The following is a 15,207-nucleotide window of genomic DNA, read 5'->3' on the forward strand; positions in this document are numbered from 1 at the left end:
TCTGTTCTTGGTAACTTTATCATTGTGAAGTTCAACAATCCAATTGAATCCAATTGTGTCTGTATGTTTGTTTGACCCAACACTGCTAATTTAACATTATTGTTGATGTGTGCAATTAAAGAATCATGTTTTTTAATTCTTTCATTCATGTGCTTCAAATCAATCAAATCTGAAGAACGATAATCAAAATTATGTATTTACTACACACAGTCCTAAATTCAAACACAAAAATAAATAAAATTCATAAAACGTACTTATTTTTGTCAATACCTGTTCGCCGTCAAACAATAGGCAAGGAAAACAAAATACAGCGTCTTTTATATTGCAGCCGCATATTGCATTTTTCGTAAGTCCGAATGTTGAATTTTCTTGTCACTTCTCTATTACTGTTCTTCGTCACGTATAATTTTAATTCATGTGTAGGCCTACCTATATTCTTTATTTTGATCTTTTCGTGAGAAGTCTCATAGAAAATTACACATTTAAAAGATTTTGCACACTATTCATTGTAACATTTATGATGGGACGAGCTTGAGAACACATCTGAAAGTGCTCCTAACCCCTCCTACGCACACTGTACTGCCTCCCTACCATGCTCCAAAGCCTGCCAGTGAAACAGTACTACTGCGCATGCTCGAGTGGAACAGTGTGCCGCAAGTGTCGAGCGGTAAACTAAGTCCCAGGCATCAACAAGACCAGTACAAGTGCTGTGTTATTTTTACATAGTATTATAATAAAGAATTATGTCGCTCACACAGTCTACTGCAGCTCATAGATATAAATTTTAAAATGCTGTTATTTGAAGAGGTGGTGCACTGCTCCTCTGCTCCTTAAGAGAAATCGCCACTGGTGTAGCCCACGTGTTGCTGGCAGAGTCGGATATTCATAGCCTCCTGATTCAAGCACATAAATTGCTCATACAAATTACAAAGTACTATACAATAACTACCTACCTTTGTCATAGAAGATGTTTGAAATGATGTCCTTGTGCCACCACACATCTTTCACATATTTTAAGAAAATTTGCATTAACATGCATTAGTTCTTCTTCTGCTGAAATTTCCCTTCTTATATTGTCTCCCAGGTCTTCCAATGTATGAGGGTTATTACAATATACTTTATTTTTTAAGTTCCCCATAAATAGAAATCGTATAAAGTAAGATCTAGGGATCGTGCTTGCTATATTCTCTCACTGATGGCCATATCTTCAAATATTTCCTCAAGTAATGCTAACGAGAGATCAGCTGTATGCGCTATAGAGCAGTCTTGTTGAAAAAATTCCTGTGTACAATCAATGTCAGTTAACTCATCTAGGAATGGTGTGATTATGTTATCCCTCTGCTTCTGTGCATTCACAGTATCTTTTTAAATACAATCAATCAATCGTTTATTAATGTCATTAGCAACAGTTTGTTGCAATAGACATAAAACAAAATAAGTTTTGGCATAAAATATAAAAACAGATGAATACAACAATACAAATTAAATACAATACTGGTAGTAATAATAATAATAATAATAATAATAATAATAATAATAGTAATAATAATAATAATAATAATAATAATAATAATCGTAATAATGAAGAGCAAATATATCTTACAGTGGAGTCAAGAAATTCACTAATACTATGGAATGGATGGTTGATTAACCAATTATACAAAACTGATTTAAATTGTATATAACTTGCATCATGTGCCTTTGTTATAGCAATAGAATTAACCATTTTTTGAACTTACTTAATCTAACTCTAGGTTATGAAAGACAATAATTGTACCTCGTATTATATTAATGAACTTCTGTTTTAGGGTGGTAAGTGTTAAGGTTTTTCTTAATTTTCATTAGACATTGAAATATATATAAATTTATGACAGTTAAAAATTTTTTCTTGAATAAATAGTGGTCTACAATGAGCGTCATATGCAGACGTTGTTAAAATGCGTATAGCTTTTTTTTTTTTTTGTAGAATGAGAATCTTGGATATCCTACTGCTATTTCCCCAAATATTAATACCATTTGATAATATACTATTGAAAAAGGCGTAATAATTTATGAGGTAGAATTTTGGTATTAAAGGTTTTAAATGTCTTAATAAGTAAATTACTCTTGACAGCCTAATACTTAACAAATTAATATATTCATCCCATGCTAATTTAGAATCCAATAAAAGTCCTAACAACTTTACCTGTGACTGAGCTTCGGCGTTCAATGTATTTTTCAATGAAAATATTATATTTTGAGTTTTATTTACATTTAGACTGAAACCATTCACTCAAAACCAATTTACTGCAGTATTATATGATTTTTTCATTATTGAATTTAAAATTTTTATATCAGTATGTGATGATTAAAGAGATGTGTCATCTGCATATAATACAGATTCACAACTAACATTTTCTGGAAGGTCATTCACCATAATCAAGAATAGGAGTGGTCCCAAAATGGAACCGTGAGGCCTGTAAGCATTCACTGCACATCATACACCAAATTTTTGGTCATGCTATGGCATTTCGTGTGCAAGATCGGGTTTTTCTGCACTGTAATTTCTGTTGTTCTGTGTCGCTACGTGACCATGTAAATAAAACCATGCTTCATCCGGGAAAAAAATTAAATGTGGATCAATAAAGCCATTATTAACATTATACAACACCCAATTACAGAAGTTTACTCTATTCACATTACATGGCTGCAATTCCTGAACAAATAAGGTACATTAGCCACCTGCGTGGCTCAGTTGGTTAGCCTGCTGGTCTGAAGTTGCGCTCGGGCGTGGGTTCGATTCTCGCTTGGGTTGATTGCCTGGTTGGGTTTTTTCCTAGATTTTTCCCAACCGTAAGGTGAATGCCAGGTAATCTATGGCGAATCCTCGGCCTCATTTCGCCAAATACCATCTCGTTATCACCAATCTCATCGATGCTAAATAACCTAGTAGTTCATACAGCATCGTTAAATAACCAAATAAAAACAATAAGGTACATTGCTATTTTTTATTAGGTACATTAATTTCGAGATCTTACAGTGGATATTCTTGCAATACTGTATACATTTTCTATTTATGGAAGAACTTAAAAAAAAAGTAAACTGTATTGGATTAACTTGCATACGTTGAAAGAACTGAAAGGTAATAATATAAGAAGGGAAATTGCAGCAAGAAGAAGAGATAATGCGTGTTAATACAAATTTGCTTAAAAGATGTGTGGCAGCACAATGAAATTATTTCCAACATCTTCTATGACAAAGGTAGGTGGTTACTGTAATTTGCATGATCAATCCATGCACTTGACTTCAGGGGCTATGAATACCTGACTCTGCCAGCAAACAGTGTGCTTCATGAACTTCAATTTGAAGGCTCTGTAATATTTTCAGTGATAAGACATATACCAAAGTTATACAGATGTAAATGCATTTCGAGGTATTTCAGAGTTGTTCTTTAGTCAACTGTCCGAAGACAGGTTTGAACCTTACAAGTGATACAAGAAGGCACCATTTATGAGGCAATTAGGCCTAGGCCAGGAAATAATGAAGTAGGACGGCCAGTTTCTTTCTGCCTCCATTATATACATCACCGACTAGCTACATACGAGTATTACACTAATCAAACTTTAGATACATACAAATTACAAATAATTGTTCTTTCTCCGACACATTGTCAAGTGAGATATACTGTCTGATAATAGATGTACATATCAGCCAGAACCTCAGAGGATTATTTCAAAGTAATAGAGTAAATTTTTATTTTGCCTAGTTTGTCCATTTTAATTTAAAAACCATATTGGATCCGATAAACCATACAAGTTATCAAAGATTTATTGTTAAAGCCATCAAACATGGGAGGGGTGATATAAATAACTGTATATTTGTGTTTATCACTATGTAATTTGATAAGTTTGACAGGATATTTTCACTAATCAACACTCAACGGTCAGATGAAAGGAACAGACTATCAGTAGAAGCAGTAGAAGGTATTGTAACAGTACAATATAATTTGAAGCATTTTACATGTAAAGAATTTCACACCTGTTTATTGAAATCCCCAAAGCTACTGAAAGACATTTCCTCTTCACAAAATACTAAAAAAGCAGGACATGTCTGGCAAAATCCGGATGTCTGGTCACCTTATACTGGAACATTTCAGAGTATATGAATGTAGATATTAACAATAAAAGATTGTGTGGGGTCAGAAAAGACCCCAGGTAAATGTCGAGAGTTAATTGCCTCTTTGTCTGTCTATTGTGCCTGTTTATTTTTTAATTGTACTTTATGCCTGCTTACTTTAAGTATTATAAGTGCCTATACATCTGGGCTCTAGTAATAAGAATTACATGCATAATAATGATGAGTTAATTTTTTACAAAATGATTTCATCATACGAGATTTTAGGCTTTCGCAGTTTATTCATCTAGTAAATCATACACAGTTATCTAGCACAAATCAAAGCAAATACATAAATAAAAAATAGTATATAAATATACTAAAAGAAATATAATAATACACTAAAACGAACATAAATGAATAATAGTGTGATCAGGTCTTACAGAAAATTTTCTGTTTTTCAATAGAAATAGGATCTACTTGTAGGTTTTGTTCTTTGGATATATCGTCCAATACATGGAAGAGTTTCCTACCCTGTCATTAGTTCTTGACTATCCCCAACAACTTGATAATATAGCAACAGCATCAAATTGTCACATTCCTCTTTGTAACTGACTGAAAAACTATTTTCACATTATAGGCTTTAGAGGCTGCAGATAGTGAACTTGCTGGCAATGGTGGCAACATTGGCCCAGTGCACTGGAACCACAGCAGTGCTATAAACTACCTGGTATCACGTCAGGCTCCTGATGATTCGTTTGGAGACGTGTTTACAACCACTGAAGTTGTGCTTGGCTTGGGACCACGACGACTCAGCTCTGTTAGAGACCTCAATTGTGGTAGTGGTAATTCTGCAGGAACTTTCACCGCTAGTGGTAAGTGTAACATTTAATGAACAGTCAAGTGTTTACAAGCACAAGAAAAATGAAAGGATTCAAGAAATATAGAATCAAATAGATCAACCACAAATGGGTACTGGTATGAATTCAATAAAATTATATTCATATAAAATAGGCTAGGCCTAGGTACTAACTTGAAGAGTCCACTGCAAGAATGATGGATGTCATTTGGAATACATTTTGCAGGAGAAGCAATTGAAAGTTTGAAATGCTTAGCGCTCAAAGCTTAACTGTGATTTTCCGATCATTACTGGACAATGACTATCAGTGTTAATGCCATATAACTCTCTATGTACATTCTATATGTCTTAAGCTATGCATTGACAGTCTTGGTTCATTTTCGACAAGAAAGTGACATCCATCATTCTTGCAGTGGAATCTTCACTTGTATCTCTAACACTGGTAGTGTTATGATAATCAACACAGGTTGATCTTTGACATCACGAACATAAAGTAGCCTACAGCATTGCTAAGTTCATCCTGTGAACAATAGTAAATAGTTCAGTAATTTCAATCCCTCTTTTAATGTCTTAATTAATATTGTTTTACATCAACCATTAAGCGAGAAGCTCTACATTAGGGTTTCCCTTATATGGGATTTTTTTTTCATGTATCAAATGTTTTATCGCAGTTCCTCTTGTGTAAAATTTTTACTTGATTGCATGGCTTTAACCCATGCTGACTTTGCTTTCAAATTTTAACTTAATTTAAATTTATTGATGATTAATGAACAAATCAATTTCGCAAGTTTTCTTTATTTTTCTTCTCACAACCATGGTCTTCGTCTTGTTTGCATTTATCTTCATCCCATACTGCTCACAGTTGTCATTTAGCTCCAGTAGCATATCCCTTAGTATCGTCTCCTCTTCTACTAACAACGACATATTATCAGCAAATTTTATGCACTTTATTCTTCTTTCTCCTACTATCACCCCTCCCATGTTCTGAAAACAGTTCTTTACCAAATCCTTCAAGTAGATGTTGAACAGATAGGTGATAAAGGGCATCCTTGTCATACTCCTCTCCTTATTTCACTTTCTTCAGACATTTCTTCTCCTATCCTGACTTTGACTTGTTGTTTCGTATACAGTAATTATGTTGTTGTTTTCTAATGCCAGGCATTTGACAATAAAGTCATTTGACCTCTTGCACTCCAATATTTTTCAAAGATATTGTCATGGTCAGCCACTGAAGCACAGATTTTGAGGTGTTCCGAATCCATTTCTTGATTTGAATTGCACAATGGGCAGTTAGGGGACTGATATATTCCAATTCTATGCAGGTGTTTGGCCAAACAGTCATCGCCTGTTGCCAATCTAAATGCAGCTACAGATGATTTTCGTGGTAAATCGAAAATTAACTATGGATTATGATGCAGAGAGTTCCATTTTTTTTTCCCTTGAGATTGTGATAACAAATTTTGTTTGTTGAAGTCCAAGTATGTAGATTTAATAAATCTTTTCACAGAGTAATACATAGATTTAGTAACAGGTCTGTAAGTAGCAGTGCTGCCCTTGCTAAAGCATCCGCATTCTCGTTTCCCAGGATTCCACAATGGGATGGTATCCATTGGAATACAATTTTTTATTGAGTGATATTAATTGAGAGAGCATTTTAGTTATTTTTGCTGTTTGAGATGAAGGTGAGTGTTTAGAGGCTATTGATAGAATAGCTGCTTTGGAATCTGACAGTATAACTGCATTTTTAAATTTATTGATGTGGCATAGAAGATTCCTGAGACTTTCACTTATTGGAATGATTTCTCCATCAAAACTTGTTGATCCATATCCAAGAGATCTATAAAGTGAGAAGAGACAGCACGTAACACGTGCACCGGCACCTTGTTATTTTTTCTTTTAAATTCGGGATGTTGATTTTCTGTTTTAATTCTTGAACCATGGATATGAAACTTTTTTGAGTTTTCAATCTACAGAGAGTACTGTATGAATGCCAATTGTTTCCTGGTAATCTGATAAGTTTTTCATATTGAATCAGTGCTTTTTCTTCTATTGTCATTTTGATGCTGTTAATGTTAGTGAGGAATCTCATAGAATCTATTGGAGTTGTTTTGATTCCACCAGTAATGAGCCTGAGAGCTTGGTTTTGAACATGTTCTATTTTGTTCTCCGCAGTATGTCAGCACTGGCTGTAAAAACATTTTGTGCTATATCATGTGTATTTGCTTGGTTTCCACACAAAACCAATCCGCAGAAAGTCTAAAATTCCACATTCATTATTCCCAACCTAACACACATAACAATTTCCCTCTTCTTACCGCTTAAGTGACATATTGATTTTACTGCTTTAGGCTTTTAACATATTATTTTTAGAGACATTCAATATAGTAATAATTATAAATTGGAAACTTACCACTGCAATTTCACCTAAATTGCACTGTTAATTATTGTTTTTAAATATTTGCAAAAATAAAGTAAACTCTACAATTCCACTAAAGTTACTGCATTCGTGATGCAAGTAACATTAAGGAAGCCGTGAAAAAATCAACAAGATTCCAGACTCATCATAGACTGGGGGAAAAAAAAGACACGTATATCACGGCCTGCTGGAGTATAGTAAACACAGAAAACATTTTAAAGCAACAATGTTGAAGATAGATATTTTTGTTTTGCAAATTTTCCATTATTGAACAGAAACCAAGATGGAGATTTCATTGCAACTAATTAGAAATTCCTCTTTCAGGTATGTAATAAACGATCTTCGCACAAAATAATGTACGATACACGAGCGGTATGTTTTCTTTCAATTCTCGGAAATTAAAAAAGCTCAACTACGTTTCGCTTTTTCAAACTTTTCCTCGAACATGAAAACTTCAACATACCGCTCTTGTAACGCATATTACTATTGTATGTAGTTTTCAAAGTATTTCTAGAGCATCCCCATTTCTTTCCTGCTAGTCTTTTCAGAAAGAAGAATCTTTTTTGAGCTTTTTCAGAAATATAGGGGAGAGTCGGGTAGTATCGGACATCGGGTAATATCGGACAGTGAGTTTCTTTCATCTACTACACGATGATAGTACCTGATTGACATGGTTACGTTTCTGTGATGTCGCATAGAGAAATGTAACCATGTCATTCAGGTACTACCATATGGTAGTAGATGAAAGAAATGCACTGTCCGATACTACCCGATGTCTGATACTACCCGACTCTCCCCTATTTCAAATGGTAGCTCCATGTTAAATTACTGTCGAAATAGACTGGAACAGAATAAAACAGATTGCAATGAAAAGGGAGGAAAAAAAATTGAAATTATATAAGTAGTAGTAGTAGAATCCTAGCAAAAATCATCAATAATAATGAATTTGAAGGAGAAATATGTGTAATCATATTTTATTATACTCAGTTGTATAGTTTAGACAGTGGCAATTAACTCTAGAAACACGATTTGTCTTTTGTTCCAAGGACAAAATGAAATGTCAAAAATGACTTTAAGGATCTACATACCATTTTATTTGTCATTTTCACTATAAAATTATAGGCTTCATTTTTTTCTGAGACATTTCCTAGTCCTGTTAGAAAATTTTCAGCTAGAAATTAGAGTATTTTTCATATATTAATAGTTCTGCAAACACAAAATTGGGAACATGTTGAGGTTATCAACTTGGCCATCTTCGGAGTGGTATTTATTTATTATTCTATACTTTATTAATTTCTCTTCCTTTATTAGTTTGCATATTTTATGTTTATAATTCTTTAGGTAGATTATATGAATTATATGTAATGTAGAAACAAAACTGTACAAATAACCAAAATGTTTAATTCAGGGAAAGTCAAAATAACACTCATATTTGATAAATCTTTGCTCTTCCAGTAGCTAAACTCCATCCGTCTACAGCAACAACACTTCCTCCTACTGCTGTGGCAAGTGCGGATTCAAATTTGACAGTGGAAGGCATGACTCCTCGAAAAAATCCTAAAGGAGATGACCTTGCAACTGTGACATATACATTATGGGTTGGAACAAACGTGACAGAGAATTTCACCGTCAGTGTGACAGCTAAGAAGAATTCGACTTTTTATCACATAATGCAAATAGCTGCAGAACAAGATTCCCACTATGTGTGAGTATCATTTGTTACCGCTACTGAAACATAGATAGCCACATTCTGATGCCTCCAGATGTGGTCTGTATAGACCCTCCTAAATTCCGATAGTCTCAAAACACTTTAATTTTGATAATTATTCACTTCATTTAAATACCGAAGTACCTAGTAGGGACCAGATTCACATTGATAACAAAGAGGGCATAAAAGGTTCGAAAAGGAGGACATTGTTTGAAAAAAAGAGGTCAGAAAATATGTATTTAAATTTAGACTTATTATATTTTAAATTATGTCAGTATCTATTTTATTATAAAATATTTACAGTACAGATTTAGGCTCATATCATACTTAGAACTATATCAATATCTATTTCATTACAAAATAATTATGAAAAAACTTAATAATAATGTTTTTACAGTTAGCTACATATGAAAGTCAATGAAACTATAATTGAATAGCTTATTTTGGAAACATAATATGTGACATTTTCGCGTACTGGTATGTTACTTTTTTAACCAGAGTGCTCTAAGATAGTTATGACAAAACTTGATAATATAAAAAGATTTTATAGTTAGCTACATATGAAAACAACAAGCATAACAGATAGGAGCAAAGAGAGTTATGATCATTGGCAAAGAGTATATTCTGTCGTTGCTGCTGCCACCTACAGGCAAATTACTTGAGAAAGGCGTAAAATCAGATAATTTCAAAATATCAGGCATACAAGTTACGAAAAGGAGGACATTTCTCGATTTTTTTAAAATCCACCCAGACCCCGGACAAAGGTCTAAATAGGAGGATATGTCCAGACAAAAGAGGGCATCTGGTTACCCTAGAAGTACCTACTTATTAAAACCTTTTTTATTAAAAGAGTTGTATTCCAAGTAGAATGTTGAGATACAGCACAGTTGCAATTATTCAAGCCAGCCCAATTCTTTCATTCTTTCTTTTTTTTAAGCTCATTTCCCGAATTAAAAAAAAACAATCACAGAGTGATGTACTAATTGAGTAACGAAAATCAACTCTGAAGATATGTATGTATGTTTAATGTTTTCAGTTGAATTTCAATTTTAATTTACTTTAGTGTTTGTCAGACTGTGATTAAGCACACACTAACGTGAATGTTGAAAGAAAACGAAGAAAAGATCGTCGATTTAATAGAAGATTAAGTTCAGAAATTGTGAGAATTAAATGATGAGATACCTACTGAAGATAAAAATTTACATTGAGCTCGAAATGGAAAGTATCATCATCAGTTTTTACTGTGGATTTGTGGTTGTTGTATCCAGTGCTGTCATAGAGGCCATACTTCGTATGGGAACCTACGATTTATTTAATTAATTGTATGGGGAAGAGAAGATTTTGTCTGTATGGAGCCATACGGCATATGGGTGCCTAAGTTTTGTACGCGGAGATCTGTACAGATCTTAGATCATCTCTTGCTGTTCCTAATGTATTTCGTTTGATATTCATAAACAAAAATTGTCCACCTCTGCAGCACTAGAATCCAGAATTATATAAAATAATGTTTGAAAAACAAGAAATGCTGCAAATACACATTCCAAGATTCATTGAGACAAGTGTGCATTTACAGTGGGGCTACATGGTGTATTCTTTAAGTCAAGCTTGTTTTACAATTAAAATGTAAAGCAAAACAATTTCTTTACTTCTTCTTTATTATTAAAAAAAATCATTAAATGACAGTCGGAGAGACTGAGAGAGGAGAATAAAATATATTTCAAGGGAAAAAACAAGGGGTGGGGCGTATGGCCAATAGAAAAATTACCATGACAGCACTGGTTGTATCTAGGCCTACATTCTTTCCTTGTCCAGTATTTGTAGTTTATTACTGCTTTTAGAAATTATACTTCTATCAATTCAGTCTTGCATAATTGAGTCTTTTTCTAAATTCAGTTTTCGAAACCATAATAATGACCAATAAGGAAAATATAGACGTTCTGTAGAGGACTGATCAACCCCTCACTTTAACCCTACAGTAGTTGCTTAAGTTACTGTCACATAGTAGTCGCTGTGGACTGGCACTGCACAAGCAAATAAAACGGTTTAAATTTATTTAGAGTCATAAAGAAGTTATGGACAAACATTTTTGTGGAAAATATATATCTTAAAAAAATGCTGTGCGAAATCATTCAATCATTAGAGTCTTAACTATGTGGATGATAAGAGACAAGACGCTTCGTATGATATTGCTTGCACCCATGTAACCAAAACATTTTTACATGCTTCTCGAGTTTCGTCTTTGTCGCCAACGCATGGGAGTTATAATATAAATGTGTATATATTATAATATAAATGTGTATATATTGTATTAACAGACAAGGAATACTAAACAGATGAACGAAATATGTAGAAAAGTTATATGAGACAAGGAACTGTCCAGATGACTTAGCTATAGAAGATGAAGAAGCAGTATCAAAAGACGAAAAAGGACTTTCTATTTTAAACGAAGAAATGAAGAATGGGAAAGCAACAGGAGTTGATAGAATCCGCATTGAATTAGTGAAATCCTTGGGTGAACACAAGAAGCAAATTCTGTCATTATGCAACGAAATATATGAGAAAGGCAAATGGCCTAAAGACTTTACAGAGACATTGTTGATACCAATATCGAAGAAAAATAATGCCAAGAAATATAAGGAGTTCAGGACTATCAGTCTAATATCGCACTCGGCGAAGATTCTCTTTCAAATACTGAATCGACATTTATATTCTAAGATGGAAGAACAGTTGGAAGAAGAGCAGTTTAGCTTCAGGAAGAGAAAAGTATGAGAGATGCAATTGGACTGCTAACGGACAATCAGTGAAAGATACCTGGAGAAGAATAAAGAAGTGTATGTAGTGTTTGTGGATCTAGGAAAGGATTTTGACAGAGCGGATTGGAATAAACTGATGGGGATCCTAAAGAAAATTGGCGTGGATTGGAAAGAGAGAAGGCTGTTCAGTAATCTTTATGGAACAATGAGTGAAAGTCAGGATAGGAGAAGAAATGTCAGAAAGAAGTTAAATTGGGAGAGGAGTACGTCAAGGATGCCCTTTATCACCTACCCTGTTCAACATCTACTTGGAGGAATTAGTAAAAAATTGTTTTCAGAACATGGGAGGAGTGATAGTAGGAGGAAGAAGAATAAAGTGCATAAGATTTTCTTATGATATGGAGTTGTTAGTAGAAGAGGAGATGATACTAAAGGATATGCTACTGGAGCTAAATGACAGCTATGAACAGTATTGGATGAAGATAAATGCAAATAAGACGAAAAGCATGGTCACAGCAAGAAAAACATAGAAGATAAACTTGCGAATTCTAAATGAGGCAGTAGAGCAAATGGACAGCTTCAAATACTTGGGCTGTACTATAAGCAGTGACTTGAGTTGCTGCCAGAAAGTGAAAAAGAGGATAGCAATGGCCAGGGAAGTTTTTAATAGAAAAAGGAGCATCTTCTGCGGACCTCTGGAGAAAAACTAAGGAAGAGACGGTGAAGTGCTTTGTGTGGAGTGTAGCATTGTTTGGGGCAGAAACATGGACATTACGATGAAGTGAAGAGAAGCGAATAGTAGCATTTGAAATGTGGATATGGAGAAGAATGGAATGCATGATGTGGACAGACAGAATAAGAAATGAAGCTGTGTTGGAAAGTGTGGGTGAAGAAAGAATGATTCTGAAACTGACCAGGAAGAGGAAAAGGAATTGGTTGAGTCACTGGTTGAGAAGAAACTGCTACTGAAGGATGCACTGGAAAGAATGGTGAACAGGATAAGAGTTCGGGGTACAAGAAAATATCAGATGATAGATGACATTAAGATATATGGATCATATATTGGTTGGCCACAAATAAGATGGACTTCGCAATTCCATTAATCTCGGAATGGAATTTACCCATCCTTGATGCCCACACCTGTGGAGTAACGGTCAGCGCGTCTGGCCGCGAAACCAGGTGGCCCGGGTTCGAATCCCGGTCGGGGCAAGTTACCTGGTTGAGGTTTTTTCCGGGATTTTCCCTCAACCCAATACGAGCAAATGCTGGGTAACTTTCGGTGCTGGACCCCGGACTCATTTCACTGGCATTATCACGTTCATATCATTCAGACGCTAAATAACCTAGATGTTGATACATCCTTGATAGGAAGAAGAAGAATCATATGAAGAAACAAAGAGGAAGGCAGAAAATAGGAAAGGCTGGAGAACGCTGGGTTTGCAGTGAAAGACCTGTCCTTGGACAGAACACCAAATGAATGAATGAATATTAGATTAGATTAGGTTGGATTAGATTAGGCCTAGATCATTATTAACTGATAGAATTACAAGCATACTAACTTATACTGATTACTGATATTCTAATACTGATTGTAACAATGGTAACTGCAGCAGATTTAACTGACATTACAGGTCGCTGCGGACTCTTGTTCCTCAAATGTTAATAACTGATAAGCAAATGCGAGTTCAGAGCTTAAAATTTGTGTCAATAATGAGAAGTCTTTTGTTGAAAGCTATGAAAATTGGGAAGAAACTGGGATGACAGGTACGCGGGAAAACCATATTAATAGTTCTCAGTGGAGCGGCAGTCCGTACGCAACCACTGGAAGATTTAAAAAATATATATATATATATGTTGAAGACCTTAAATAGAAAGTGAGAAAAGTAAAGTTAGCATTTCGGAAGCATAATTTCAACTTTGGTTCCTTAGGTCACATTGTTGGGGGCCTTGCTGTACTTATGAATTGTATTTTATTTTAAGAGTTACAAGATGGATGACACACAGTTATGTCATTCAGCTGGTTTGCCTGAACCGCTTGTTAAATTTGTCGCAGTTTGTAGAACCAGTTGTTAATTTTTTTAAGTGAAAATGTAAGCTTCTTTACAGAAAGGAAGAACATTAATTCAACAAGAAATTCTCCAGTTTTTAATATTGAAGTAAACATAATGCAAAAATAAATGACAATACAACTTGAAGTGATCATATTATTATATTGTTACTTCCCACCCAAATATACAGGCAATCAGAACAGGAATATGATAATTATGCCTGCAACCTTGAAGCCAATCTGCGATTACATCGATAGTCCTCTACCCCTTCTGTTTCAATGCTAATAGCACATGTAGAACAATGAAATGTAATGTTCAAAAACATAATTTAGCGAAATTCGGAGAAAACAACTTTGCTTATGTACGCAGATGATACGGATCTTGTATCGCCACATAAACAAGATCTTTAAAAAGGCTTGATTGCTTTGACAGAATGGGCAGACAAAAATCATTTATGCATGAATGAAAGTAATACAGTCCAGATGGTCTTTAGAAGAGGAGGCCGACTTGCAAAAGAGGACTCAATAATGCGCTAGTGTCAACAACTTGAGATTGTCAACTCCTTCAAGTGCTTAGGGATCACACTACAACCAACAACAACGTCATACCGCATTCATATACAGGACAGAACTGCAGTTGCAACAAAAGCTATGTTCGAAATAAAGACCATTCACATGCCCACATTGGACACCGCCACTGTACTTTTCTACTGCAAAATTATCCCTATACTGATAATCAGTTACAGACTAGAATTAATTGATATAAACTATGTCTCAAAGACCTAGTCACATTGAGGAAGTGAAACCGTGATATCTCGAAATGTAGGCTACACTTTCCTGGCTCGTTTACGAACTGGCCAAGGAGACTTTTCTACTTGAAGACCTCAGAATGCGACTCTCACCGCCCTCTACTGCCAACTCATCAGACCATCTACTAGAAAGACACCTGAAAAGAGAAGAGATATGGCCAGACTTCTACTGCTCAGGTGATAGAGGATGGACACAACCAAATTAAGATCTATGACATACGCTTACAAGCTTGGCAGTTCATGGTTACCATCACAAAATATGCAAGACAACCTGCTACCATACACCTGATGATGACTGTGTGTGTTCTTTATGTGAATCACATTGCGACAGATACCACATAACACAATGCAGAAATTGGTCTGTTTCTGTAAAAGATATAGCAAAGTGTGAACACTCAACAATATGCATGTTAGTGTGCTCTTCCTCTTATTAAAAACATAACTTAAAACATATATAGACTTTCTACTACAAAATACAGAATCTTTCATAAGTAACAAGTCTATCGAAAAATCAACTGTTTTG

At 34.7% G+C, this 15,207-nt stretch overlaps 1 protein-coding gene across 6 annotated transcripts in view; it reads left to right on the forward strand.

Annotated features, from left to right (window-relative positions):
* LOC138715578 (uncharacterized) overlaps window positions 1-15,207 on the forward strand; it is a 103,205-nt gene that overhangs the window by 62,344 nt on the left and 25,654 nt on the right. For 5 of the 6 annotated variants that reach the window (XM_069848648.1, XM_069848653.1, XM_069848652.1 and 2 more), the window contains exons 6-7: window positions 4,733-4,967; window positions 8,823-9,072. In XM_069848648.1, the coding sequence (XP_069704749.1) occupies window positions 4,733-4,967; window positions 8,823-9,072 (485 nt within the window). The remainder of the gene's footprint in view (window positions 1-4,732; window positions 4,968-8,822; window positions 9,073-15,207) is intronic. The other variant, XM_069848649.1, reaches the window with a different exon arrangement.

This window comes from Periplaneta americana, chromosome 15 (genome assembly GCF_040183065.1).
Source record: "Periplaneta americana isolate PAMFEO1 chromosome 15, P.americana_PAMFEO1_priV1, whole genome shotgun sequence".
Lineage (NCBI taxonomy): Eukaryota > Metazoa > Arthropoda > Insecta > Blattodea > Blattidae > Periplaneta > Periplaneta americana.